The sequence below is a fragment of the Watersipora subatra genome, chromosome 1 (genome assembly GCF_963576615.1).
Source record: "Watersipora subatra chromosome 1, tzWatSuba1.1, whole genome shotgun sequence".
Lineage (NCBI taxonomy): Eukaryota > Metazoa > Bryozoa > Gymnolaemata > Cheilostomatida > Watersiporidae > Watersipora > Watersipora subatra.
In genome coordinates, this window is record NC_088708.1 from 15,443,411 (window position 1) to 15,471,281 (window position 27,871).

The 27,871-nt window shown below is 37.1% G+C and overlaps 1 protein-coding gene across 1 annotated transcript; it reads right to left on the reverse strand.

Moving 5' to 3' along the window:
• Positions 1-6,407: 6,407 nt before the first annotated feature.
• On the reverse strand, positions 6,408-25,910 carry LOC137395894 (kinesin-like protein KIF19). The gene is made up of 21 exons (XM_068082263.1): positions 25,817-25,910; positions 25,528-25,672; positions 25,296-25,376; positions 25,063-25,173; positions 24,297-24,384; positions 23,831-23,967; positions 22,536-22,661; positions 22,303-22,440; positions 20,479-20,620; positions 19,005-19,198; positions 17,798-17,944; positions 16,186-16,377; positions 15,647-15,754; positions 15,403-15,498; positions 13,670-13,883; positions 12,521-12,645; positions 10,196-10,317; positions 9,138-9,762; positions 8,019-8,136; positions 7,751-7,816; positions 6,408-7,021 (listed from the first exon to the last, which is right to left on the reverse strand). Exons 2-21 carry the CDS (start codon positions 25,558-25,560, stop codon positions 6,921-6,923), a joined length of 2,964 nt encoding a protein of 987 aa, XP_067938364.1. The 5' UTR covers positions 25,561-25,672; positions 25,817-25,910; the 3' UTR covers positions 6,408-6,920.
• Between the last annotated feature and the right edge of the window lie 1,961 nt (positions 25,911-27,871).

Sequence of the window (27,871 nt, forward strand, 5' to 3'; positions counted from 1 at the left end):
CCGGAAATAGGGGTGTAACTGCACAATTGAAAAAGCACATTTAAAAATTACAAATTAAAAAAACTATTGGCAGCAAAAAAATAGCTTTTAAAAAATAATAAATGCAAAAGGTAATATCAATTATAATAAAAAGTGTGCATTTAGTATGTGCAATCGCGACAAGGCTACATAGTACATATATGGTAAGAGTGAGGGAAATGATAAAAACAGCTTAGCCTTGTGATTAGGTGTGTGTTTTCACGACTGGTGGTTGCAATCTTCGTGAGTTCAAAACCAGTGCGAAGCGGATCTTCAATACCTAGATTTTAATCGATATAGTTGAACAGACACTGAATGACAAACGACGATGACCAACTTTAACATTTATGAATATAGATTTAGTTTGTCTTGTGAATTACACGTAAAAGATTTAATCTTAAATGTTGAGAGGATAACTGCGAATCAACCTGCACATTCATCTGGTTGGGCTCTGGTTAATCTGGTATCCCCAACATCTTACAATGATGCTTGAACCACTATGCTCATGATTTGTCATGTTATCGTTGCTACAGTTTGGTTTATTAACAGGTTTCCACAGTGTAACAAATTATGAAGTAATCGTCGTCTCATGTTCCCATGATAAAAAGTGCGCTTAGGCAAGTAACAAAAAATCTTAAAATGGAACAAGTCTTTTTATGCAAAAACCTGTTCTTAAAAAAAGTCTGTTCATTGTGAAGGAAAAATATTAGTCTTTTTATATGATTTTAAACCATGGCTATACCTTGAAACATACAACAAAAATTAAATATCTAAGCAACTCAGAGTTGGAGTATTGCTACTACAGTGTTCTGTTTTTACCCACAAGTCAAGTTTAACTGAAAATCTTACGCACACAGATGAGGGATATAGAGATCCAGAAAAACACATTGTGGTTGTTGCACTTTACGCATTACTATATATATAAATATATAGCGTCTTATATAGTCATCCATGTACAAATGCAGATGTTTGACTATTCAATCACTTGCATAGTTACTATCAACTAGTTACAATTTCAGACCAGTTAACTCATGACTATCAGTTAGCACTAACTACAACACTGGTAAGTACTAAGCGTTAGTCAATATTAATAAATAGGCCTACTACAAGTATAAATAAGGTCTTTTGCTTGGATTTTAAGATTAATTTTCCAAATACCTTATTTTGCCATTGCTGGTATAGGTACTGTTTATATTCCCATTACTCCTGCACCTGAACATAAGATATGACAACCAAGAACTGCTAGTCGTCATGCGTTAGGCAATACCTACTGCAACTGACTATGGAAACCAACCTGTTGTCATCAGATCTTTTTATTATGAAATTATCAAAAGAGGTAACTATTGGGCATGCTTAGTATACTGGTCAACGTGGTAGGCCTATTCTAGTTTCTACTTAATTTATTAATGCTAACATACATGTAAGTATACTAGATACTTACTGCAGTCATTTGAAAAACCAAAGATAAGATGGTGGATATTTAATTGGAAACTTAGATCAAGTGATTCCTTATGTGAGTGAGTGGCCCACGGAGGAGCTGAGTTGGTAGAGAGAACTGTAGGACTAAACGTCACGGGACTCACTTGTTACAGAAACAATATGATTAGCAAACTTTAACTACCTTCTGATAGGACTAAAATCAAACGAGCAATAAAACGAGCAAATGAGCAATTGCGATAGAACTTTGAAATCGTGACAGTCAAGTTTCCTTAGATAAGCAGTTTCAACTCTACTGGTTCTGAACTTGAGACGGTTTTTGCTGTTTTAGCGAGGCCGAAACATTAGTTTGGTCCGAGTCTAAATTGGTGACGATTGCGTGTTGGTGTCTCCCATTGGTGAGAACATGGTAGAGTGGTGCATTGATCAATAACTTCTCAGAATAAGTCTGTCTCAATGATTGAACAACACAAATGGATAGAATAATATTGAGATGGTGTAAAATACACAAGTTCAAAGTTCATTGTAAGAGAGCAAGATTATCTTAAACTCAAGTGCTAATTAAAATGAATTTTCAAATGATCTACTGCAATGCCTAGTGCAGTTGTCCGAGAAACTTTTGGCCAACAAACAAACCACAAGCCTGGTGCCAAATTTAATTACAGAGTGAGAAAGGTGATACACATCCTGCATGTGTATCACCTCTCTCACGTATAAAGGTCACATGTCTCATAGAAACGACCTACCTATGCACCTACCTATCTATGCACCTACCTATCACATGCAGAATGATACACATCCTGCATGTGTATCATCCTTTGATGCTCAAAAACAAGAAAATTACTCATTTTTTCACTATTTATTTCAGTAGCAGTAAAATATGCCAAGTCATATGAATTGATAATCTTGAATGGTCATGAGTTAGATCTGCTCGAGATTTTCTATTATTAACCGATCTAAGGTGTCATATTGGACGAGATTTTGGTGGTATTGATATTTTATCGATTACCTTAGTTTGTGTTCATTTCAGATCTCTACATTTGGCATTGAAGGCCAATGACAAAGTTATCTGTGGATATTATTTGCAGTATTTTTTAAATCTGGATGGAATAGTTTGGGCAATAAATATTAACCTAATTAACAATTATATTAAGACACAGCACATCTTCTATGTCTTAACCTAAAAATCTAAATTTTATTTAAAACTGGGAAATAGCACATTCAAGACACTCAATTCATCATATATTATTGCAAAACCCAAACAAATTCTAAAACCATGTTTTAGTCCTTTTGCGACCTGACCTCACCATAACTTTAATACTGTGTAACATGAGATTCAAATTAGTGTGGTATCTTATGGCAAAAAACTTGAAAGCCCACTAGTAGCCAGATACTCTAAACAAGAGAGCTCCAGCCAAGCCTTATGCCTACGGTAAAATGATAAAATCAAGTTATGATGCATTGTAAATTTGATTCAAATATAAATTTAAAATGGTCTGGTACAAAGCACTACATAAGGTAAATGAAGCTATCAACAATGTTCAGAAGGCCATAAGCTATACGGTTTATATTACACACTTGAGCACCTTTTGTGTTCGTCACATTGGGAATATATAACTTTATTCGCAGAAAAAAATACGCAAACATAAAAGCTCATGCATTAGTAATGGGTAATACCACTTACTTTGAAAAAATCTTGTGAGTAATAAAATACATGTTATAGCTAGTCGTCATCATCGTCGTCATCTGGAATAAAGATCTCGTTTTCTTCTAACCACGCAGCACCATTCTTAGCTAACGTAGCACCAAAGAAGATCCCTGGAATTGTAGCAAGAAGTATTTTGAAAAGTCCGAAAGGAACTTTTGCCGGTTTTGGATGGATTTGCCCATGCTTTGATGTTGCAACCTTTTTAACTTCAGAAAGTGGTTTGCTAACATCTTCAGAAGGAAAAACGATCTTTTTACTGTTGGCAAGCAAATGTTTACTTTGGTTATACAAAAGCCGAACACTCATATTTTTAGGGAGATGAATTTCTATTATGTCAGAGCGTCAGTTATGATCTGATTTTGCGTGCTGTTAATTAAATACTTGAAGGTTAGGTATCACTATCAAACAGGTTTAGTTGTTTTGCCGTTTAGTTAGGTTCCTGTAATCCTTTGCTCTAACATAGATAGCGAGTTGGGTAATTTTAACTCCGACGCTTATTGAACCACATCGATATGAGTTGAACACCTGACTACAGGCTATATATTGCTATAGAGAGCGTATAAAAATAAAATCCTGCCAATTTATTCAGAAACAGGTTTCCGAACATGGATCATTAATGCGAAGACAGACAACTCTTAGAATAACAATGTTATTGCAAACCAAACATACGGTTACTATATGACTATAATATTACTTGGTATACTATAAATTACTTGGTTGTAGCAATTAGGTAAGCCTATGTACCATCAATAGCTTGTCTGCCTGTTATGAATCTGCGTCCACCAAAAAGCTTTGTTTTATACTAACTTTTAAACTACATTTCTCATCAAGCTACTTTATATCTTACCAACTACTATCAGTTAATGACTATCACTAATGAAGTTGAGGGAGCTAAACCCAAACATGTGGTAAGAAAGGCAAAAAACAGAGCTGCATAAAAGTCAACAATAAAGTCTAAAACATGAAACAATCATTGTCAAAACTTGGGAGAGAAAGAGCGTGTGTGTATCACTTAAAAATTGTTATGAGATAAAAGTGTACATCCCTAAGTTTTTTTTCAAATTTGGTAAAATAACATATTTATAACATCTTTAACAGTTTTTTACACTTGTTAGTTTATATTTTATCAAACATTAAAGGCATTAAATCAAACCCTGTCAATACTCATCTATTAACACTTGGATATACATACATACATACATACATGTAGCATTACAGACATGACATGCTTCAGTTCAACTCAGACAGCTGCAAACTTTTGAGCAACTTTCTTCCTTTCTAAGAAAAAACCTCAAGCATGTTTAAATTTTTTACGACGTATAGCGTATGCGTGACAATATGTTGCTGTTTGTAGAGTTTTACGCATGCTGGATACTGGCTGGTATTCTTTGATTTCTTTTTAAAAAGTTCACTAAATCAGGATCTTCTTTTGCTGCAAAAATGTTTGCTTAGCATACTTTTAAATATACTATTTCAAACCTTCAAAGGGCAGCCGCCTGCGTCCAACATCACTTGCAAAAATAGTTCACACAGGAAAACCTTTTGTTCAGATTTATAACACGATACTAGCTACAGTCTGCTGCAAAACTAAACTGACCAACGGTCTGAAAAGCAACACTTTTCTGGTATGATAAAAACAATTATTTGGGATTGGAGACAACTTGAACAAGATGTCACTTGTAAGTTATAAAGTTGACAAGGTAATGTACATTTTCTACAATGTACTATTTCTACATCAGTGAGGCAAAACAACAAAAACTGCTTGACAATAAAACATTCAAGTATGTAATTAACAACATTAAAATCCAACTATCACTGACACTCTGACATAATCAAAATTCATCTCCCTAAAAGTTTGACTGTTCGGCTTTTGTATAACAAAAGCTAACTTTTGCTTAGCAACAGTAAAAAACCTTTGCCTGCTGAAAAATGTTAGTAAATTACTTTTTGAAGTTAAAAAGGTTGCAACATCAAAGAATTGACAAGGTAATATAACTCCTTTTAGACATAACATCTTCTATTGTAGTGAAACCTTCCTTATTAAAACTCAAGCAATGTCAAGGAAATGTTGGTGTAAACATCTCCATGGTTTGTTATCTGAATGCAAATCTAATGACAATCCTTCCAGGAGTAAATGTTAGCATTTCAGCAGACTGGCTCTATATTGAAAAATATTCATGGTTGAAAAAATTTTAATATTATTTTATTGCCAATACTCACTTTACTCTCATTCTAACAAATTTTTTTCTTCTCCTTTGCAACATTGAAAGATTTTTTGTAGGTATCAATAGTGCAAGTCTAACAGTCAAACATCAATAGTGCAAGTCTAACAGTCTAACATCAATAGTGCATGTCTAACATCAATAGTTCAAGTCTAACAGCCTAACATCAATAGCGCAAGTCTAACAGTCTAACATCAATAGCGCAAGTCTAACAGTCTAACATCAATAGTGCATGTCTAACAGTCTAACATCAATAGCGCAAGTCTAACAGTCTAACATCAATAGCGCAAGTCTAACAGTCTAACATCAATAGTGCATGTCTAACAGTCTAACATCAATAGTGCATGTCTAACATCAATAGTTCAAGTCTAACAGTCTAACATCAATAGTGCATGTCTAACATCAATAGTTCAAGTCTAACAGTCTAACATCAATAGTGTATGTCTAACAGTTTAACATCAATAGTGCAAGTCTAATAGCCTAACATCAATATGCAAGTCTCTTTATAACAATTGTAGAAACTCAAGGGTTACCATAAAACACTCGGATATCACTCCCAACCAACATTCTGCGTTAGAAAGACACACTATTGCTCGAGTTAGTTTGCAAGATTTACAAAAGCAATTTTTTTCGCAGGTATTAAAAGCTGGTGCTTACTGTAGAGTGTAAATATTGCACAACATTCATGTGTCAAGGTCATTTTTATTTTCTATTAGAGAGTATAAGTTAAATGAAAAGTCAAAAAGATCAGCTTATTAAGCCACATACTTAACATCTGTTTCCGGCAGTATATCAGAACAAACAGGGTTGTGGGAAGACTAACATCGCTTTGATATGGACTTGAGATGCAAAAAAATGCCAGCTGGAAGGATGCTCATTGAACGACTATTTGTAAGAAATGATTATGGCAGAAGCTATAAAATGATTGGACTCAGCAGGTTGATCATTATAGCATGTTTATTACATGTTCAACAATAATATATTGAACTGAACAAATACAAACTAACAAATGCTTACTGGCAAGGCAATCAGTATGCTGATAATTTACCTCGATTCAAAATATCAAGTAGTTTATGTGAAGAAAAATGCAGTACATGTATATACATTTAGAAAAGCTTTTTCATAGTAGAAGTTAATTTTAAAACGTAATATATTTATAAACTTCTATGTATTTACACACATATCTATGCTGACCAGGCTACGCAATGACAGCAAACTGATAAGCAACAGAAAAAGTCTCAAATGGACATAACATTTAGAGTAGTTATCCACGAGTCATACTAATAAATACTAATTTAATTTTATGTATATAAGAACTCTTAAATAATTTAAATATATCTACATATATACATGCGAATAATAACTGAGCAAATCAAGAATAATGAAAAGTTATAAGGCCATGCATAACAATTATAATGAGCGCTGTTAATATAAAAATACTTTGTATTACCCATAATAACATAGATATTGCTCTGAGTTGACAATGACTAGTAAAACAACCACCGAAGAGTTAGCTTCCCTTGTCATAACTAGACTTAGTAGCGCAAGCCAAAGCCAGCAACAGCTATGTCTCCCTTGTTGTAAGATGGGATAGTTGGCTGAGTCTTGTTCCCTTTTTCTTGACGCCTTTCGGTCACTAAAAATGAACATGTGTGTACAGTTTAACTAGTAGTTGTATCGCCAATCATAAAATTACATCTCACCAGTTTACTGCCAAGATTGTTTCGATTTATCAATGGCTTTTTCAGAAGAGTTTCATTGTGATTTTATGTGAGGGCTTAATCATCTTATACATTGTGGAGGTAACCGATTGATATTTAAAATTATAAAAACTAAATGTTGAAAAATGAAAACAAATGATTTTTTACTATAATTGTAAACTTTCGGTGAGAAATATTAACGGCGAGATAAAAGACTTGCAGGACGAATGAGATTTGAAATAGTAGCCGTTCAAAGCTGCTATAAATAAAAATATCTTCAATTATCAAACTTTTATGTAATAAATCCAAGCCCGAACCATTCATTCGAAGCCTCCAAACATTGTAAAACCATTGTGAGTCAATGTCAAAGCCATCAAAAAAATCCTAGGCTATATCCCGAATGTAATTAAATCAGAATAACGAATTTCAAGTATTTAAGTTGCGAAAACTTAAAACTGAAAAGCATCCAACTAATTTTAACATAACATCGGTATGTTAAAATTATTAAATTAAATTATTAAAATTTATTAAAGTATTAAATTATTCGAGCCATTATTAAATGTGAGGCTTTGATGATCTGTCATTCACTAAGCCCATCGCTAGAGTGACACAAATGGCTAGCAAATGGTCCTGGATGAGGCAATGAATTACTATAGTAAACTCACCAGGTTTTGCTTTGTAGGAAGTGTTCTCATTGACGGTGCCAAAGCTCTTAAGATAGCGAGAGGTAACTAAAAAGGAAATGAATACGTGTCATGTAGCTAGTCAAGTATTCAAGTCAAACTCACTACTTAATGATGTAATACTCAAATATCCGATACAGTACAAGATGGCATACTGTCACGCTGCTAATTTCCAGTGCAGTAGACACCCAGACGGTAAGTAAGACGCTAAGTACTTGTGATGCTATATTTATGACGAACTGCTACTTACTCTTGTTCGTTCTTGGCTTAGAAACAACAGCTTGTCTTCGGCTGGTCTCTTGCGATGACTTCCACGCTGCTTGCTTTGGTCTGACAACGACTTGTGACTTTCTCCCAACTTTCACTCCCTGTAACAGGATTCGTGGCTATCTGATCGTTCATATTATGTTCCACAATAACATCAGGGCATGTAATAGTGAACAAACAGCTTAGACGCTAAATGCGATTTAAGTCTACTGCAGAATTTTCCAAAGGTTTTTGCAAATGACAATTTCAATTTGTGCTACAAATGTGACAAGATGAGAATAAAATAAAAACACTTTTGCCGACCGTCTGATCCTAGAGACATTTACTTATGATGTTAAAGGTAAACAAAGAGCAAAGTAAAACTAGAAGGAGATGAGACTGGAAGAAAAAAGAGACGCTGGCTGAGGCAACCGTAGCTAGACTATGAGGAGCACGACAAAGGCAAGATAAAGGGCACTGAAACTAACAAAGTAAAGTAAAGAATATTAACTCTCAGATTTAAAAGGTAGAAAAGTAATGAAGTGCCGAAAGTTCCACCAACTTACGAGTTGCATTCTCAAGCTTTATATGTTAGTAATTGACTACTCACTAATCATCGTAAGCTGCGCCAAATGTTTTACAATGACTCTTAACTGGTATATAAAAAACTTGAGATATCGGGAGTTATCATTACAATGGACGACATCAAATATATTCAGGATCTAATACTCGACTAAGGAATGATAATATCAGTAGCACAATATATAGAGGACATTTGAGAAAGAGAAACAGTGCCTACCTGCCAGTAGCGCAGGCCAGGCTGGAACTGCAGTTACCAAAACAAGTGTTAGAAAATAATGACTCGAGTCCTATTTTAAAATTGGCATTAGCATATCTTCACAGACATCTTATCTATTTTTTGCTATGCAGTTAAATATATAAAATAGATTCACATAGTGATTCCTAGTATTGCTACCCTTGTACCGGAATACTTAAGACAAAACAAAGTTATTCAGTGGGACGACGTTCGTTGTATGAAAATGTTTTTATACACAGTTCAGCAAGCACTAGAATTTACAAAGGTCCAATAGTGGGTATAGATGTACAAGCCTGAGAGGCTCACCTTATAATGAGTGTCTGTTGGGTCGATAAGCCTGTCGGAGTTTGAGCTGCCAACTGGGGCGCCGGGATTCTGGTTCTGCACCCGAAGCAGTGCTTGATGACGGTGCTTGCTGGCTCGGGGAATCCTCTGTCCTGCCTTTGGTGTGCTCCCGTCTGTTTTGGCATCAACCATCTGACTGTCATACGATTCCAAGTCATCATTAAGATTGAAACGAGAATCGTATACTCTGTTATGGTTGGCCAGACGACTGGACGTGAGAGCATTGTCGCCATCGTCATAAGAAATAAATGTTTGATTAAACGGCGTGTCCTGCAGGTTTTGACGACTTGACATTATTTCCTGCTGTTGACGCCGTTTTTTAGCAGCTGCAAGAGCAGCTATGCCCCTTGTCTCCTGGCTGACCTTAGGGGGTACGAGTGCCTTTGTGAGATCAGCGGGTGACAAGGAATCTTTTTTTTCTAGCGATTCGACACTATTACTTCTCATGCTGAGGGTGTACATCGTGTCCTCCTTGTGCTTAACCTTCATAGGCGAGACACTCAGATGTCGTTGGTTGTTAACAGCCTTGACCCCTAATGACCTTGGACTTACCGAGAATACCTTCGATTGATCTTCTATTTCTGGGCTATAAAACAATTACTCCATTTTATCAACAGCAAAAAAAGCAAACAACAATGAGCACAAATAATCAGGTTTACTATTCTCGAAAGGTGTAAGAGCATAGAAACTAAAACATGTCAAAGCTGAAACTCACAGTCGCAAAATCCAACTTCACAAAAATACAGATTTTTCTCTGTTTTCTAAAGAATATGAGTCCACAAACCAACCAATAATAGTGATGAGCCTTGCTGACATGTGATGAATTATAACGAGAGAAGAGCGAAAGAAGAATCACAGCAACACTGCCTACCTATGACTAACTACCAGCAATGGAGTGGTGGACAACAGCTTCAAGCTTGCTCTACACAAAATCACATCTAGTAATATATATCATCACTAAATTGTGCAGGTCATAGAATATCAATGGTTGTGTTTATGCGGGAAAGTGAGAAACTTACGTGGAACGCTCTATGGCCTTCTGACGGAAGAACCCGGATGGAGCTTCCTCTGCCAGAGTACTTAGTCTGTCCAAGTTGGCCATAGAAGCACCCATTTCTATAAGACTCGTTGTCGAGCCATTCTGTAAGAGAAAAAGCCCAGTTAGACTATACATCAGATGAGCATGAATGCTACAGCAGCCACACCACTAAAAGGATAAAAACGAGAACAATAAATACCAACGCAGCTGCATTTGCTGTGATTCCATCAAGATGAAACCACACTACTATATGTACTACCACGCTACTACAACATGTACTACCACACTACTACAACATGTACTACCACACTACTACATGTACTACCACACTACTACATGTACTACCACACTACTACATATACTACCACGCTACTACTACATGTACTACCACGCTACTACATGTACTACCACACTACTACATATACTACCACGCTACTACTACATGTACTACCACGCTACTACATGTACTACCACGCTACTACTACATGTACTACCACACTACTACATGTACTACCACGCTACTACAACATGTACTACCACACTACAACATGTACTACCACGCTACTACTACATGTACTACCACGCTACTACATGTACTACCACGCTACTACTACATGTACTACAACACTACTACATGTACTACCAGAGCAGCATTGCTCACCAATGTAACAGATAGCATTAGGTTTAGTTGAACTTTTATATTAATGGAGGGAGACTGAGAGAGCAAGAGCCGAGGGACTATCATTCTGACCCAGAAGACTCGTAAAGCAAGTCTTTAAGAACACCTGCTATACAGCAATGACAGTAGTGACCATCAACTTCTGTGATTATTGTGCTCACAATAGGCTTTTCGCCTGCTAATTGAAATTCAAGGTTTATTCTGCAGCCATAAAAGTGCATCTACATAAATTCTCATTCATAATGCTTGAATTCAATGGCCTAGTTTAATGCTGGCAGCGGTCTGACATCATTAATTCATTAATTGACAGGATGCTACAGGCCACACCATTCGCTTGCCTGAGTATTCTCTGCATTGGTCTCAACTTTAGTGTATTTGATAGATGGGAAGGAAACTAAGAGATGCCCCTGATCAATAGATGTCATCAAGAAACTGGAATTCAATTAAAAATCTGTCTTATTGGCCTTCATGATGTGATACATGTATTAAGTAGATAGGACAACCCGGAGACTAAGCTGATGAGCTGAGGTCTTTCAACAATCTGCGTCGCAAAACTATTTTCAGTTATTAGCCTAGTTTCCTTCTATTCATCGCAATCTTTGTTCATTTCTTTAATAATTCCAGCTCTCCAGCAGCGTCAGCAATACTGAGTTAGCAGTACTGAGTCAGCTTGCCTTTTGCAAATTAGTGCTTTTTCTTTGATGACTTATGAGTCGCGGCTGTCAGAGAAAATGTCAACATATGCGTTTTTAAAAATGAGGTTTTCATCTTAAAATGTCTACTCAATAATCCATATGCGAGGCCTTGAGTGTGCAATGTTAGATATACAGCTCAGATAATGTGCTAAATCAAGCCCAATCCAGGCAATGCCAGGATCAATAGAAAATCTTGACACTTTCATTTTCTGTATAAATGTGCCACAATCCATCTGATTATTTCTGTATACATGTGCCACAATCCATCTGATTATTTCTGTATAAATGTGCCACAATCCATCTGATTATTTCTGTATACATGTGCCACAATCCATCTGATTATTTCTGTATAAATGTGCCACAATCCATCTGATTATTTCTGTATAAATGTGCCACAATCCATCTGATTATTTCTGTATAAATGTGCCACAATCCATCTGATTATTTCTGTATAAATGTGGCACAATTCATCTGATTATTTCTGTATAAATGTGCCATAATCCATCTGATTATTTCTGTATAAATGTGCCACAATCCATCTGATTATTTCTGTATAAATGTGGCACAATTCATCTGATTATTTCTGTATAAATGTGCCATAATCCATCTGATTATTTCTGTATAAATGTGCCACAATCCATCTGATTAGAAGCTCGAGAAACCGTCTTTGCATGCATTAAGGACAGTTGTACTCAACGAATGTGCCCATGGATTTTTGGCGTGAAACAATTTGGGTTGAGAATGAAAGAAATCCCGAACATTGCCATACTTGGTAGTATTATATATATATTTCTATTAGCTAACAGACCATTGCTGATTCTGACCAAGACGTTAGTCATCGGGACTGCGTGAATAAACAATGCACGAACACAGGTAGAATGGTACAATACAATTACAGGTGTTGAAAAAAGATAAAATGAATTATCTGTACCTTAATCGTGGGCAGAAAATTTCGATAGGCCAGTGGGTTTTCCATACCAGGTAGAGACTGGGAGGATTGGAGATAGATATCATAAAGTTCTTCGAGCTCTCGAGGAGTTGTTAAATCTTTGCATGCTGAAACGCGAGTACATGTATATGGTAAAGGATAACAGTGGTAACCAACAAACCAAGGTCATCATGTTTATGAAAATGGCAATTTGCTTGAGTAACCTGTCCAAGTGGCTGCATGAGCTCCCTATTCATCGAACTTGCCATGCACAGGTTGTTGCGTGCTGCACAGAATTCACAACAAATTGATTATATCGAACCTCCTCTCATCCTCGTCGCATCAGTTGGCTCATTTTGAAACAAAGAGTCGCACAGATCAGCGCCGCAAATAAATGCATTGATGCAAGCGATCAATATTCTGGGTAAACAAGGAGTAGGCGCCATTCCTCGTCCTAGGAGCTCCTTGACTATTCACAGCGAGCAGCACACGAATCAAAGCGCAAGAATAGGCAACAGCAGATTCTATGAGAATCATTACTTGAGTAAACAGCTTTTAGATAATTAAAATATAATATAATATATGGCAGCTGAGAAAAGGTTTAGTCAGTCGCAATAAATTGCTGTGTATTTTGGAAGAATAGAGGTTTACAAGTCTAACCCTCCTCCCTCCTCTATTCTATGGCTCATTATAGGCTTTACCTAGACTTTCAATAGTCTAGCTTGAAACGTACATTACAATAGAGAGAAATACATTTAATTGTATTTCCACAATAGTTGAAGTCTTATGGATGCATTATAAGCTTGAAATTCGACTTTGCAAAGGCAAGCTTGCAAGACCTGCTTATAATGCCATTAAAGATATTATAAAAACAAGGCAGCACTAGTCCATCAAAAGGGAGTCAAATGACTGTTAAAGGGGTCAACAAGTGACAGAAACCAACATACACACATTATAACATTGTGTGATATCAATCTGCGGATAATTTGAGTTTTGCAACAAAATTTTTTCAGAAAATATAGTTAACCATACAGTTAGGTAGTTACGGTAATTATTAATATAGTTAATATAGTTTACCAGGGTACTACTAATCTTCCAGCATGACTCACTTAATTTTCTGCAGAATTAGTAATGGCGAAGTGTACTACTAACCATAAATGAGTTCGCGTTGCTGCGAAATGATCTCTTCGGCCATGCTTCTGTAGGTCTGATATTCTGCGATAACGCGATCATGATGAGAGAGGAAGTTGTCTCTCACATATATCTCTGATTTGTTCTCAATATTTTCAATCTCAAGTTCATGAATTCTCAGCAACAAGGTAAGGATTTCCTTCTGAAGCTCAGTAGAGACATATCGGGGCAGGCTCTACAGTTGATAATAAAGTCATAAACAGACTGACTCCTCACGATACAGTGTACCGTTGTTCATCATCATTTCAAATGCGGTCAAAATCGATTACTGTGGGAGTTACTTTCAAACTGTAATCCATGATATGTGACATCTGTGCAATAGCCAGCTTTATTACTATATAAAATGTACTTAACACAAATTTATTATTATATAAACATAATACTATCAGTGTGTATCATTAGGATCGGTTCCTTTGAACTGTTCTGTTAGACTCACTACCGCATCCACCGAAGAATAATGAAACTATTTTTTATAAATTATATTTGAAGATCTTGCTAAAACTAAAATAGGTTCACAGTCTAATAAACTGACGAGCACATTTAACACAGTTATTTATTACTATCGATTTACGATGTAAACAATGACTTATGTTCAGAAGTAAGCAGCTTTAAGGTTTCAGTTTTAATCTAAATTGACTTTAAATTATTTTTCTGTTACTATAAATCATGATTAAGCATTATAAAAAATACGCAAAGCAGCAAAAGAGGAGGCTTCCTATAAATGAGGGTTCACTGTGTGAATGCCAACAACAGTGCACTCCCTGCAGGAGAGCAAGAAACTCACCTGCAGACTCTATCATATAGCCAGGTATGCTCTAATAGCATTATTCATACCTTATAAATTATATCTTAGTCATCTAAGATATTTATAATGAAGAGCTAATCTACTATATACATAAATCTCGGTGTTTGTCTTTTTGTTCAACCGTGTGTCCAATTATAGTGATTAAAATCTAGCAATGAAAAATCCTCACAGCACTGGATTTGATCCCGGGACCTCCAGATCTAGAGGTGGCGGCGAACTTAGGCTACACGGAATGCCAAGGATTTATTGGGCAAATAGTCATTACATTGGTTATGATACTCATGCTTAAAGCACTTGCTTGGGATTAATAACTAGCACTGTTGATTGTTACGTGTAGTGGTAGTTAAGCTGGCCCAAAAGGCGGATATTGTTTTAGTAAAGATTTTAATAAAGATTTAGCTTTCCAGGTAGGTTACTCATATTCATGAGGTAATCATTCTATTACTCGTGCAACGGCGGGCATTTGGCTCGTTTTTTTAAACACTACAGAAACTGAGCAGCTAAAGACTACGCTATGAATCTTTACTATAATAAGAGCTATGTCTGTCTGTCCATCCAAAGCCAGGGTTAAAGTTTTGCAAAAAAGGTTGTTTAGTACAGAACTCCCACTTATGACACTCAGCGTAGTAGACCGACATTCCAACACCTGTGCTAATCGATTACCTTCTATTATTTCAGAATAATTGTGCTATACTTATTCTCTGTGTTTTGTGACAGAAAAAGCAAACAAAAATAACATATATGGTGCGAACAACAACCATTTATGGATAATTTCCAAGGCACACCTGACAATCTCTCACCAACGGCACACTATACTGCCAGGGTACTTACTAGTAATGACAATCAGACTAACAGGCACTCTGACAGCATGAGACTAGAATGAACAAACCTCTTCTAATATTGCTGTCTTTTGTTTTGTAATCTCCAGCTCTTTGCTTGTGTTCGACTTTGCTTTGTCACATTTCTTTTTCTCGCTGAGCTGAACCTGTCGATGGATGAGACAACAGCTGCAGTAATACCAGCTAAGCTAAAACTGATACATGATGTCCAACATAATCAATAAAGAAAAAGTCAGCAGCAATAACAAACACATAGAAAATTCCATGAAGCGCTAATAAAACTATAAAAGTTACCTTCAATTCTGATCGGGCAACTCGGACATAGTCAGGTTCCTCACTGCTGTAGCTCAAACCCTCGAGATCGAGTTGTTTCTCCAGCTCTCTATCACCAGCTCCGCGCAGCTAAAATAACAGTCAGCATGCATTTTATACAGTTAACATACATGAGCAGGTAATACCTACACGAACTATTTACTAGGCAAAGATTACAACAATCACAGCATGATGTATAGTCAAGTCCATGTACAGAGCTTGCCCAATGAACTTTAGACAATATTGCCTAGAAAATTACTTTCTGCAAAGGTTTGAAAATCAACAAAAGATTGCATCAGTAAGGTATTTAGTTACTAGAGAACTGTATAGCGAGATGATAAAAACTTCAGGGTTCATCTAATAGCAAATAAAAGGAAAACTTGAATGTTATGCAAGAATGTGCCCGACAGCAAGTAAGAAATAAATATTAGGGTAAAGTCAGACTGAATGAGTGCTCATTGTTGATCGACATCGAAACAACTGATTCAAACTCAAACTGGGGAGCAGAAGACTACAAATACCTCTTTAGCTCTAAGTTGTTCGCTCTCCCACGCAGATATAATACGAGTGAGACGATTGCACTCCAAGGAAGCATCTACGCTAGCATTATTGAACTCCATCAAACTACGACGCAATACGATTTGGTCTTTGAACGTCAACATGAGCTGCTCCTTCAACTTGAAAAACTCCTGATCATTGGCAGTTCTTAGCACCTATAAATATTGTAACTTATCAACATTGCTACCAAAGACATCTCTAACCAACCAGTGGTCAAATATGAGTGGACGCAAAACAAAGATAGATAGGATACAAAGAGAGCAACTAACTCATTTTTGCACAGAACCATCCGCCACATCCTAGTTAACTTGGAGTTGAAGTGGACAGTGTAAGCTAGACTTATGCTCTACTAGTTGAATGCCCGACGTTGCACGGGTAATAAAAAGGTTTTTGCACAGAAAATTTATTTTTAATTAACATATACAAAATTTACCATTCTAATTTTTTAAATGAAAGTGCTTTGTTTATTTCTGTGTACTGTGTTTATTTCTGTGTAATTCATACCGTATCAGCTGCAGTGCCTACTACAGCTCTATACTGATTGTAATAGTTTTGTTGGCTATATGACTTTAAGCAACTTTCTTCACGTAAGAACATACATTTTTCTTCTGGTATGGCTTCATGCATAACACTAGCTGCAGCATTGAGTGTGAAGCCATGAAAGATTGGCATGTGTAATAAGTACTTGTATGTGTCCAATTTATTGCATAGTATAGCCAGTTGGCCAGCATGGTGTATTGGATAAATGCCTGTCTGCAGAACTGGAGCTTCTGAATATAAATCCAATGCGCTGTATATTTTCATTCCTAAAACTTTATCACTATACATGGACAAACAGACAGTCAAACATTGAGAAATATACATATAGATAGTTGAATTGAATTCATACTATATTGCTATGTTCAACAAGTTTGAGCAATAATTCAGATTTTTTCCTTACAAATGCATCTACAGCTGTTCTAATACCTCATTAGACTTCAATCTGCTACTCACATAGATTACTCCTCATATAGACATAACCTTACTTGAGTCAACTAACTACAGCTGACAACTACTCTACCTACTATACTATAATATTAACAAACTATTAGTAAACTCTACTGAATAGTCCGACTAGTTGATGTGAGAAAAAAACAATTTTGTATTTCCACGAATGCTTGGCATGTCTTTTTGCCGTATTATCTACTGCCAAGGTTAAATGTCTATTAAAATCAGTTTGGTAACTAAAGAATTGCCAGATCAACGATAGTCATCATATTTCAGAATACTAAGATAAGGCTCAATTAAAAACATTAAATTCATCAAATCAAAATCAAGACACAGTTGGCAGGCCATGTAGTTAATAATATTTCTCGAGTTGCCGAGTTGCCAGACAAATACTTACAATCATCAAGTAATGCTCCCTATTAAACTGTCAAAAGTTCTAAGGTGTGTCGAAGTTTAGTTAATTACTTTAGGCTACAGACTGAGGTAGATAAACAAAAGCCATGATCCCAACTTCACTCACATACAAATAGTGCACTGGACAAAAGTTGTTGCAATTTTGGAGGAACCTTATCAAGTGACGAGCCTCACCTCGTTTTGTACAGCCTGTATGCTAGCGGGTTGTGTTATCGACTGGGATACTTTGGCTCGCAGCCGCTCAATCTCTCCTCGCAACTCTGATATTATCTGAGTGTACTGAGCGATGTGATACGAGACATCCTCTACGTTGCGACGCACCTGCAAGAAACTTGAAAGTTTAGTTTAACCCTTGTACAAAGCTATGACAATTTCTAACTAATATACTTGTAATCGTAGAGCAAGGACGAGTGTTGATGACAAGTGTCAATGATAAGTGATATATTCAGTTACAATCTCTTATTTACCACGCAGCAAATAACATCGAGTAGCAACCACTGCAGGTGAGAAATATGCACGTGAACAATAAAGAGACGTACAGAGCGAATTCGAGACAACCCTGGACTTGACAATCGCTATGCACCAAAAGAACCAATAGAAAATCAATAAAAAACAAAAGAGCAACCGAGTCCATTAGCTCAAACACCAAGTAGAAATGTGAGGTGAATGTTGTGTCACCCCAATTAGCTAGATTTGGGAAGACAGACTTTTTGACTTAGCTCCCAATACCTTTGGCATCAGCTGGATTTTATCCATTTTCTTTTCACGTGTTCACGTGGCTAGTCAATACCAAGAGAAGCATCTAAATGAAACACGAAGCGCCTTTGACAAAATTTCGAAGTCAGTCCTGCTTTACCAATTACATGTGTAGATCAAGTGCTCACCGTCGTTGCTTGTAGCCTAATATGGTCAAAAACTAATTATTGTCAAACATGAAGTAACCATGAACATAATCTAAAGCGAGTATAGCATGTTTTTAAGCAAGCCAAAGACTGCACTAATTGCTAATAATAAATCACACTTTGTCATTGTGTGTGATGACTCGTTCCCATAAACTCTATGTGTTTCCACAATTTTGGCCGATTTCGTCTAAAGTTGATACGCGTACAAGCTCTGTGCCTTCTACCAGGTCACTAAAATTAATTGGTCTTAAAAATCTATCCAGTTTCTGAAAACCCGCCTCTTAAACACCCACCTACTGGCTATCTTATTAAAAATGAAAGGAATTCTAGGCATCTCATGTTAATACTGGTGTTAATCACATCACAGGCCATGATAGGTCTGATATTACGTATCAACACAAGGAATCGCATCACAGGCCATGATAGGTCTGAAATTGCGTATCAACACAAGGACGCGTACTGAATAAGGCATAACTAACTTTATTTTTTATTCGCTTGGCTCGGTCAGCATAAAGCAGAGTATTCCTTGACTCTTCAAAGTGAAGACTTGCAGGTGCGATATGGGCTATCATCACTGTCTTACAGTTGCCTCCGAGAGCCTCCTTGAGCAGGCGAGTCAGCTTGCTGTCACGAAAGTTCACGTAGGTCCTAGCACCTTTATCATTGCTTTCACCTACAACACTCATTCCTCTGAACAACCCTAGCACCTTTATCATTGCTTTCACCTACAACACTCATTCCTCTGAGCAACCCTAGCACCTTTATCATTGCTTTCACCTACAACACTCATTCCTCTGAGCAACCCTAGCACCTTTATCATTGCTTTCACCTACAACACTCATTCCTCTGAGCAACCCTAGCACCTTTATCATTGCTTTCACCTACAACACTCACTATTCTGAGCAACCCTAGCACCTTTATCATTGCTTTCACCTACAACACTCATTCCTCTGAGCAACCCTAGCACCTTTATCATTGCTTTCACCTACAACACTCATTCCTCTGGGCAACCCTAGCACCTTTATCATTGCTTTCACCTACAACACTCATTCCTCTGAGCAACCCTAGCACCTTTATCATTGCTTTCACCTACAACACTCATTCCTCTGAGCAACCCTAGCACCTTTATCATTGCTTTCACCTACAACACTCATTCCTCTGAGCAACCCTAGCACCTTTATCATTGCTTTCACCTACAACACTCATTCCTCTGAGCAACCCTAGCACCTTTATCATTGCTTTCACCTACAACACTCATTCCTCTGGGCAACCCTAGCACCTTTATCATTGCTTTCACCTACAACACTCATTCCTCTGAGCAACCCTAGCACCTTTATCATTGCTTTCACCTACAACACTCATTCCTCTGAGCAACCCTAGCACCTTTATCATTGCTTTCACCTACAACACTCACTATTCTGAGCAACCCTGGCATACCACATTCCCAAATACTTAGAACTAATAACATTGAGTAGCTCAACCTCTGAGAGCTGTACAAATATATGACTTTGGTCTGACCATTATTAACTGTTCAATAATTCATAGAAACTTTAGCAGCACCAACACTCAGGAGATTCTCACAACATCATAAATAACCTATTGGAGCTATAAATAATAGGTCAAGAGAAGAGCGAATGTCTGCAGGGAACAGAGAGGAAAGGAGCTGCATTTAGAGCGCTTATCAGCCAACCTTTGTCACACATTCACAACAGCCAAACACAATCAACATACTTGGGCCGAACACATGTCAGCACTTGGGCCAAACACATGTCAGCATACTTGGGCCAAACACACAGCCAGTACAACAGTGTTTAGCACACCAAGTCAAACAATCTTATAAAATACAGGAGAGAAGACCACCGAACTCTGCTGCATATGAGATTGAACCACAAAAAAGTTCACAGTGAGCAGTTGCCTCAGGAAATACTCGCACACCACAAAGCTCAAACTTACTGAGGGCTGTGATACAGTTGCCGAGGGCCAACAGTGACCGGTTTATGTGTGCACCTTCCACCATCCTTTTGCCCCGGTTTTGTGTATTTGCTGCCCTCTCTGATCCAGCCAAGTCAACCAGAAAGAGACGGCCTATCTTAACCTACAACAATCTCATTTCTATTATCAAATACTCAGCTACAGATTCACTGTATGCCGACATACTACTATGACAACCCATTATATGAAATACATTACAGTATAAAGCTCCTTACCTTATATATATGTACATTTATACACATATATAGGCATACATATCCATGTATACATAAACATATATACAATTTACAGTAAGCTCTACTTCAGTATCGAGCACTTTCTGCCGACTTTTAGCCAAAACTTTATTGTTGAAGGTTGACTTGCAACAAAACTCACGTTACAGTTATTTGGTATCAAAAGATTCACCATGTTTTACTCTGCTGTGTTGTAGGGGCAAAGTATGTGGAAATGTGATTACAAGCTCCTAAAAGCTCAAAAACGAACATTTAATCGCCGTCATCACAAAACTGCCGTAGAATAGAACCTCTTTCCAAAACGGCTCAAATGGGACGTAATTGAACGAGATGGCTTCTGTTTACACGTTCATACAACCTCATTCGTCGAAATGCTTTCACAAATATACTTCACGCATTCAATAAAACCATGTCTATTGTCCTTAAGCGTCTATTTCATTATTATTGTAATACTGTCACTTTCAGCACTGATATCTTACAACGTATCGTGAAAAATCGTTTACTTTTTTAACCTTAGCTCGAAGGAGTACACATCATTGTCTGATAAACATGATGAGCCTGTTGGTCACCTGTGATAGTCGAAAAAATCTGCAGAAATTGTTCGCGCCGTTTGGCAGGAAGTGGTCACATGATCAGATTACAACTAGACGATTAGACCAAGCCGAAACAAAACTGTAAAGTAGCGAGCATCTATATTTGATACGGGCTCCTCGATAAAATCCGAAGTGTTTGTCATCAACTAGTGTTAGGGGAAGTTTTATATTGAACCTTTTATTGGCCTTTCAATTCACGTGAGAACATCACCTGTCAAAAAAATAACCAGATCGTTTGACTACGTCTGAGAAATAAATTGATTCCAATCTTAGGCGGTTTCGTGTTGTATAACCAAGTTGGCTTGAGTACGTCAGCAAAATAAAAAGATTCTAGCCTGCGGCGCTTTAGTAATGGTTTTTGAGCTTTTAAGAGCTTGTAATCACATTTGTACATATTTTGCGCCTACATCACAGCAGAGTAAGACACGGCTAATCTTTTGATACCAAATAACTGTAATGTGAATTTTGTTGCAAGTCGACCTTTAAAATATATAATGTACATAATAATATAGATAAAAGGAAAACATACTCAGCTAAAGCTCACTACAAATCTGTATTGCGTAACCTCATGTTGATGAGAGAGAAGACTGCATCCTAAAAGGTAGCTAAAAGCTAAGTGCAAACTATTCTTTATACTATTTATAGACTTAGCTCCATACTTTATGTTGAGTACTCTTTATTAGCTTTACTTAAGTAATTATCCCTTTGATAATTATTTACGTGAGCAGTATACATATATATTATATACACATATATAATATATATACACATACATAAAATCTTAACACCCCACATGCACCTACATTGTTGTGATATACAGGCCAAACCTTACATTCTACAGTAAACATCTACATAGACATCCCAGGCAATTGTTTACACAGTGTACATAGATACACGATAAACAAAAGAAGCACGAGACAATATGTGACATATCGGTACCAAGATAACCAGGCTCTCACCTGTGAGTGGATGTCGCGTGCGCGACTCCTCTGCTTAACTGTGACTTGAAGAACTGCGTGTGACCTAGAGGACGTCTGGTTTGCCTTAGTTGGCTCCTGAGTTCTCTCCATGTTTCCCCGCTGAAGCAGCTCCATAATCTACAAGATAAATACTCCATGATAAACGACTTGACCATATCTCTGAGTGTAGAGGTCTAGCAGCATGATTCCAACCGGCGCAGTACATGACTAACCTCTTCAGTAGAAGTGGTTGTAGTCTCCGAGAGGTTGGCTACTTGTACACCACCCTTTGCATCCTCTCTCATGTCTAAATATCCGGCTGATGGATTCAAAAGGTCTCGGACCATCTCATTGTAGATCTGAAATCAAGGCTCATTTATTGTCTAGACAAACAATTTTCATAATTCTATTTCTGTGTAAAAAACATCACTTGCACGAATACTCAAGTTAGTTTCACCTACGAAAGTCTACCAGAATTAGATGCCACCCCAGCTTAATGTTTCCTTTAGATTACCGATGTATTCATATGATCAAGAGCAGACCTTTATAAGCAGAAACGACTACTTCAAAACAAGCAGCAACTAGAGTGCATCTAAAGATAATTCTAATAATAAAAGCCGTGTAAGAATAAAAGTACTCAAGTAGACGCAAATATGATTAAGACAAGCACCTTGCTGCCAAAGCGGCCAGTCTATCACTGCTGACATGGCCAATGCACCGTTGCTGACATGTCAAAGTTATTGTCATTAAAATGACAGGCGAAAGATTAATAAAACAAGGAAGGACGGGATGAATACAATAATAAATAATAAAACCTAGACACACTATTGTTAAGTCACATTGTTTTGAGCGAATAGAATAAGAGGCTTACTCATGCTCGCGTATTCATTAGTCAAGACTTTCAAGATTTTAGCGAGCTGCAGAAGAAATTCTCTGGGAATCTCAAATGATCTTAGAACAGGCCGTGTCAATGTATTTATCAGTACAAAGCGAGGCCACTGTTTGCCCAGTGTTATTTGTTTAGCATATTAATAACGTAACTCGAGCCCAACGATACAAAGTATAGGAAAGCCGAGCACCTCAAAGAGGTACTTTGAAGAGCTCAGTGACCAAACAAACTCGAGCAATTGCTACAGCATCGGACAAGCTTGAGCCACATCAGAAACATGACATCGGCTTCACGTGCATCTCGAAAATACAAAGCAAACTTATTGAACTCTGGAACTGGGAGATTGACATGCTTGCTAAATAACACAAGAGCTGAGCAGAAGTAGACCAGAATTCGCGGCGGTCATTAGTAACCAAGTGACAGATACGCTGGCAAAACTCAACTTAGCTTATCATTCAAATCGATAATTAGTTTCTCCGCCGAGACTCACACTCTGTAGATAAAATTTGCAAGTTTGCAAAAAATAATTAACTCAGCAATTAATGTATTGTTGATTGCAAACAATACAGTTTATATCGTTAACACCCATTGATAATGGTTTTAGCAGGAAAAGTTGCGATAGTTGTATTCAACACTGACCTCTAAATAAGACATTGATACATTGTAGACATTCTCCTCTTCGTATTTAGCAACTAACAGAAAGAGATCATTGAGGGCTCTTGCATATATGCCAGGATTATCTGGAGTTCCGAGCATTGTGTAAGTTTTTCCAGCACCTTCCAAAACAATGAAACATTTAAATGATTTTGTGCACAGATTGGTTGGAAGATCCTATTAGTTGACACAAGTTCTTCATCGAGTGCAGGTACTAACGGCTGCGCACAACATGGCAGCCATGATAGCAAAAGGTTAAAAGTTAGCATCTACAACCATTCGCAATTCCATAAAAGAAAATCATCAAATACAAACTTTAAACAGATTTATTGTGGCAGCCACGGTTATGTTAGCAATAGATTGAGCGTATCAGCATTTGCAGCATGTCTTCACTACCTATTTGTTGCAACAAGACACAACTACAGGATTAAAATCTTAAGGCAGAACATACCAGTTGCGCCATACGCAAATACAGTTCCATTGTATCCATTTATGATCTGATCTATAAGAAACCGAGTTGTGACTTGGTAGACAACTTCCTGTAAACAAATATTTCCGGTACAGCAGCTGCTCACCTCTCCTGTCTTACAATATAAATTTTATGCTTGTTTACTTAAAGTTAACATAGAGATAAGTTACTGCATAGATCGCTATGATAACCATAATCACAAAATAAATTAAGGCTTTGGCGATGAAAAGGCTGACATCGTCTCGCATAAACTGTTTCACCATCCTCTTCTCCGTAGCACACTCCAACAATCATGCAATTATTATTGCAATAGATTATCAATAATTCACTTCGAATGCGGAATAAATGAACATTGACGCTTGAATTAGTTGAAAGAGAATGATGACACAGGTCTTTGTTTGTATTCACATTTGCCAACACTAATAGAATGCCTGTATAGCAACCATATTACTCTATACCCATATTCACCTGCTCACTCCAACTCACTAGGCCATTTAATTAATAGAATGGCAAATTGTAGAGTTTCAAGATACAATTTCAAGTGACAGTTTCAAGTGTTTTTTTTTGCAGCTTCTTACTTCCAAATGTTGGCAAACTGATTCTAATAGTAATGCACTATATCTTTCCGAGCTTGAAAATTCTAACAAAACTATTATCTGTGCTACTGAAGATCAAACGGACAAATTGACAACATACACTAGAAACGGCTTGTCTAGACAATTATTAGATGTTTATCATATATATATACCTGGTCATCATTGCCACCAAAGGTGTGATCAAATACATAGGTTCTTTCTCGCGATCGATTCGCTCTAAGAATATCATCAGGGTCTTCAGTTGGATCCATCAGCACCACCATCTAAAATCGAGAATTAAACAGGTGTAAATAAAATGCTAGTAAATATATTAGCTACTATCGATTTTTATTCTAACCGGACAAAATCTACAAGAATGTTTGATTTTTCTATTTTCATTTCTCACCTGTTTATCTACAGGAAATGCAACCTCATTTCCTCCAGCTGCTCTCTCCTGATCTGTTATCGGCCGTACCCTAACAGCCACCTAAATATTTAAAGGGCGAAGTTTACATCACGAACGTAAAACTGCCTACTTCTATAACAATGTTTAGCTAATGATTCAATCTGCAATATGCGTTATGTCTATTGCTAGAATTAGCAAACATCTGTAACCAAATTTTAATAATAATGCTTACGGTAAGTGGGTGCTCTCCTCCCCGCGGCTTCATCTTCCACTTATCAGTGTAGTTACATTAAGAATATTTTGACCATGTCTACCTCCACACATCCATATAGCTAAGCAAGAGAATACATGCGAAACACTATCACTCTTCAAAATTTCTGCAAATGAAAAAAAAATGTACTCCGGTTATAAATAGAAAACACATATTAACAAAAAATATTGTTGTATTCAGAATCAAGAATATTCAAGCATAATAGTCGCATATTCAAGCAGAGTGACACATAATCTTCACTAATACTCACCTCTATATGTACGTAACCTCACGCGAGAGCACGCTGTTCAAACAGTATCTCCCAACAGCTTATATTCAGTTTATGGAATGTGGTTAAGATCAGATTTAACCAACAGGAAACCCGGTTTTCGCAATATTCACGCGCATGTTAAATACTATAATACTTTTAATGTATGCGTGCATATTTTGCAATTTGTATTATTTGAATAGTATTTTTTAAATTATTTTTAACTAGTTTTATCAAATAAAATTTATGTGTTATCTAAACAACACATCTGCATTCTCGCGGAAAAATATCGGTTACGCGGCAACAAGTAAACGTCTGAAATAAAACTTCCCCACGTGGGTTAATCCGCGTAAACTTGACGTCGTGAACCATGTTTACAAATTTATCGAACGCGTACTCGAACATGTACGTGTATATTGTAGGTATTTAGGAATGGCGACTCCTTGTCGTACCCGTTCTGCGCGAGCAGTACGCCTTCGTTGGTTTTACACTGAACGAATGAGATATTGTGTCAGATTACCTGTTACAATTTGTCAGTTCATTGAAAACTCGGCTTAACTCTACATTTAATAAAACAGAGTGACATTGATGGAGTTATTAGAACAAATTGAAGAAATATACAGTTTTTATTGTGTGCTTGGATTCACACAATACACCAATAACGCATTGTTTTATACTTTGCGAGCGTGGACCATGCACAAGATGTGTGTGGGAAAATGCCAGTCAGCTACATATACCGGCAACTTCTAAACAGGCCTGCCAACCCAAGAGTGGGGCAATGCGTGAGATTTAGTTTTGGGGCAATCGATGTATCAATGATCGTATACCCGGTATATAAAATTGTGGAAATTGGGGCAAAAATCTCACGCATTTCCATTTTTTCTTCGGGGTCATTGCGTGAGTCTCACCCCCAATGCGTGAGAGTTGGCAGGTATGCTTCTAAAACTTTCAACAAAGGTAGACAACTCCTGCTACATGTATGTTATTTTTTCTCCGCTGTACATTAGCCTGGGCATGGCTCTCGTGGAGATTGAGAGAGAGACCCAATCCCCCACGAGAGCCATGCCCAGGCTAGCTGTACATCATCAGGCACACGCACTACTGCAGCCTTAGTTCAAAAGAATAGAAAAACGAATCATTTTATTGTCGACGAAGCAAGATCTTTTGCACGTAAACAACATCAACACTTATCACGGTAGCGTCTATCAAATCAGTGTTCCCAGTGGCGAGTCCGTTTCACACTCATTTTCGCAATGGCGTTATCTATCCGATTTTTGCAAAATATTCAATTGAAAAAAGACTCTGTACTCAGTTATATGTGAATTCACGGGCATTTTTTGTTTTTGAAATATTTTATTGAGTATTTATCTGCTGTAAAAAATAATTTATATTTTGCTAAACGCAGTAAATTACACAAAACAAATAGGTAAAATTTGGCCTTCATCAGTAAATTGTGTTTACTTTCCCTTTAACATATCTACAATAAACTAGATCTGCATTCAAGTTGCAGCTTGCTCTATTCGATGGCAATAATTTTTGCAACGATGAACAGACTCTCTTCACATTAACTAACGTTTCTGTCACTTGCTACAGTACAGTGCTCAAGATTATTTCTGCAATACTTGTTAATTAAGTCGATGATATACAGCCCCCCAAAGTGGGGGGGCTGTATATCATTAAGTGCATGTATCTTACTACTTGAGCAAACTGACAACGATGTCTTTTGCAAACCTCTTTAATTCCTTTTATAGGATTTTGCTTCAAGCATTACTTAAACTGTAACCAATCCCTCACCTCAAGAGTCCTAGTACTTCCTATCATCCAGTAGAACTGCGCGCACAATCTGGCTTTAAGAATTGGTAATGTGCCTGTTTTTTTCAAGCCGGTTTGACTGATTTGATGCCACACCGAGGCTTCACAAGCCAACAAATAAACACCGACCAATACTTGAACGCATTAGCACCCTTATAAAGCCATAAAGGTCTGCAAATTATCAAGGTTGAACAAAGATGACTAAACATACATGTATCTTGGTTGATGTTCTTTGAAACTCACTAT

Bases quoted from the DNA above. Each gene is read 5' to 3' on its own strand.
- LOC137395894 (XM_068082263.1), bottom strand. From the start codon at position 25,560: ATGAAGCCGCGGGGAGGAGAGCACCCACTTACC. The intron at 23,968-24,296 runs GTATGTTCTGCC...TTGTTTTGGAAG, and splicing joins ATTTGCGTATGGCGCAACTG to GTGCTGGAAAAACTTACACA. The intron at 16,378-17,797 runs GTGAGGCTCGTC...CAATATTTATAG, and splicing joins TACAGGCTGTACAAAACGAG to GTGCTAAGAACTGCCAATGA.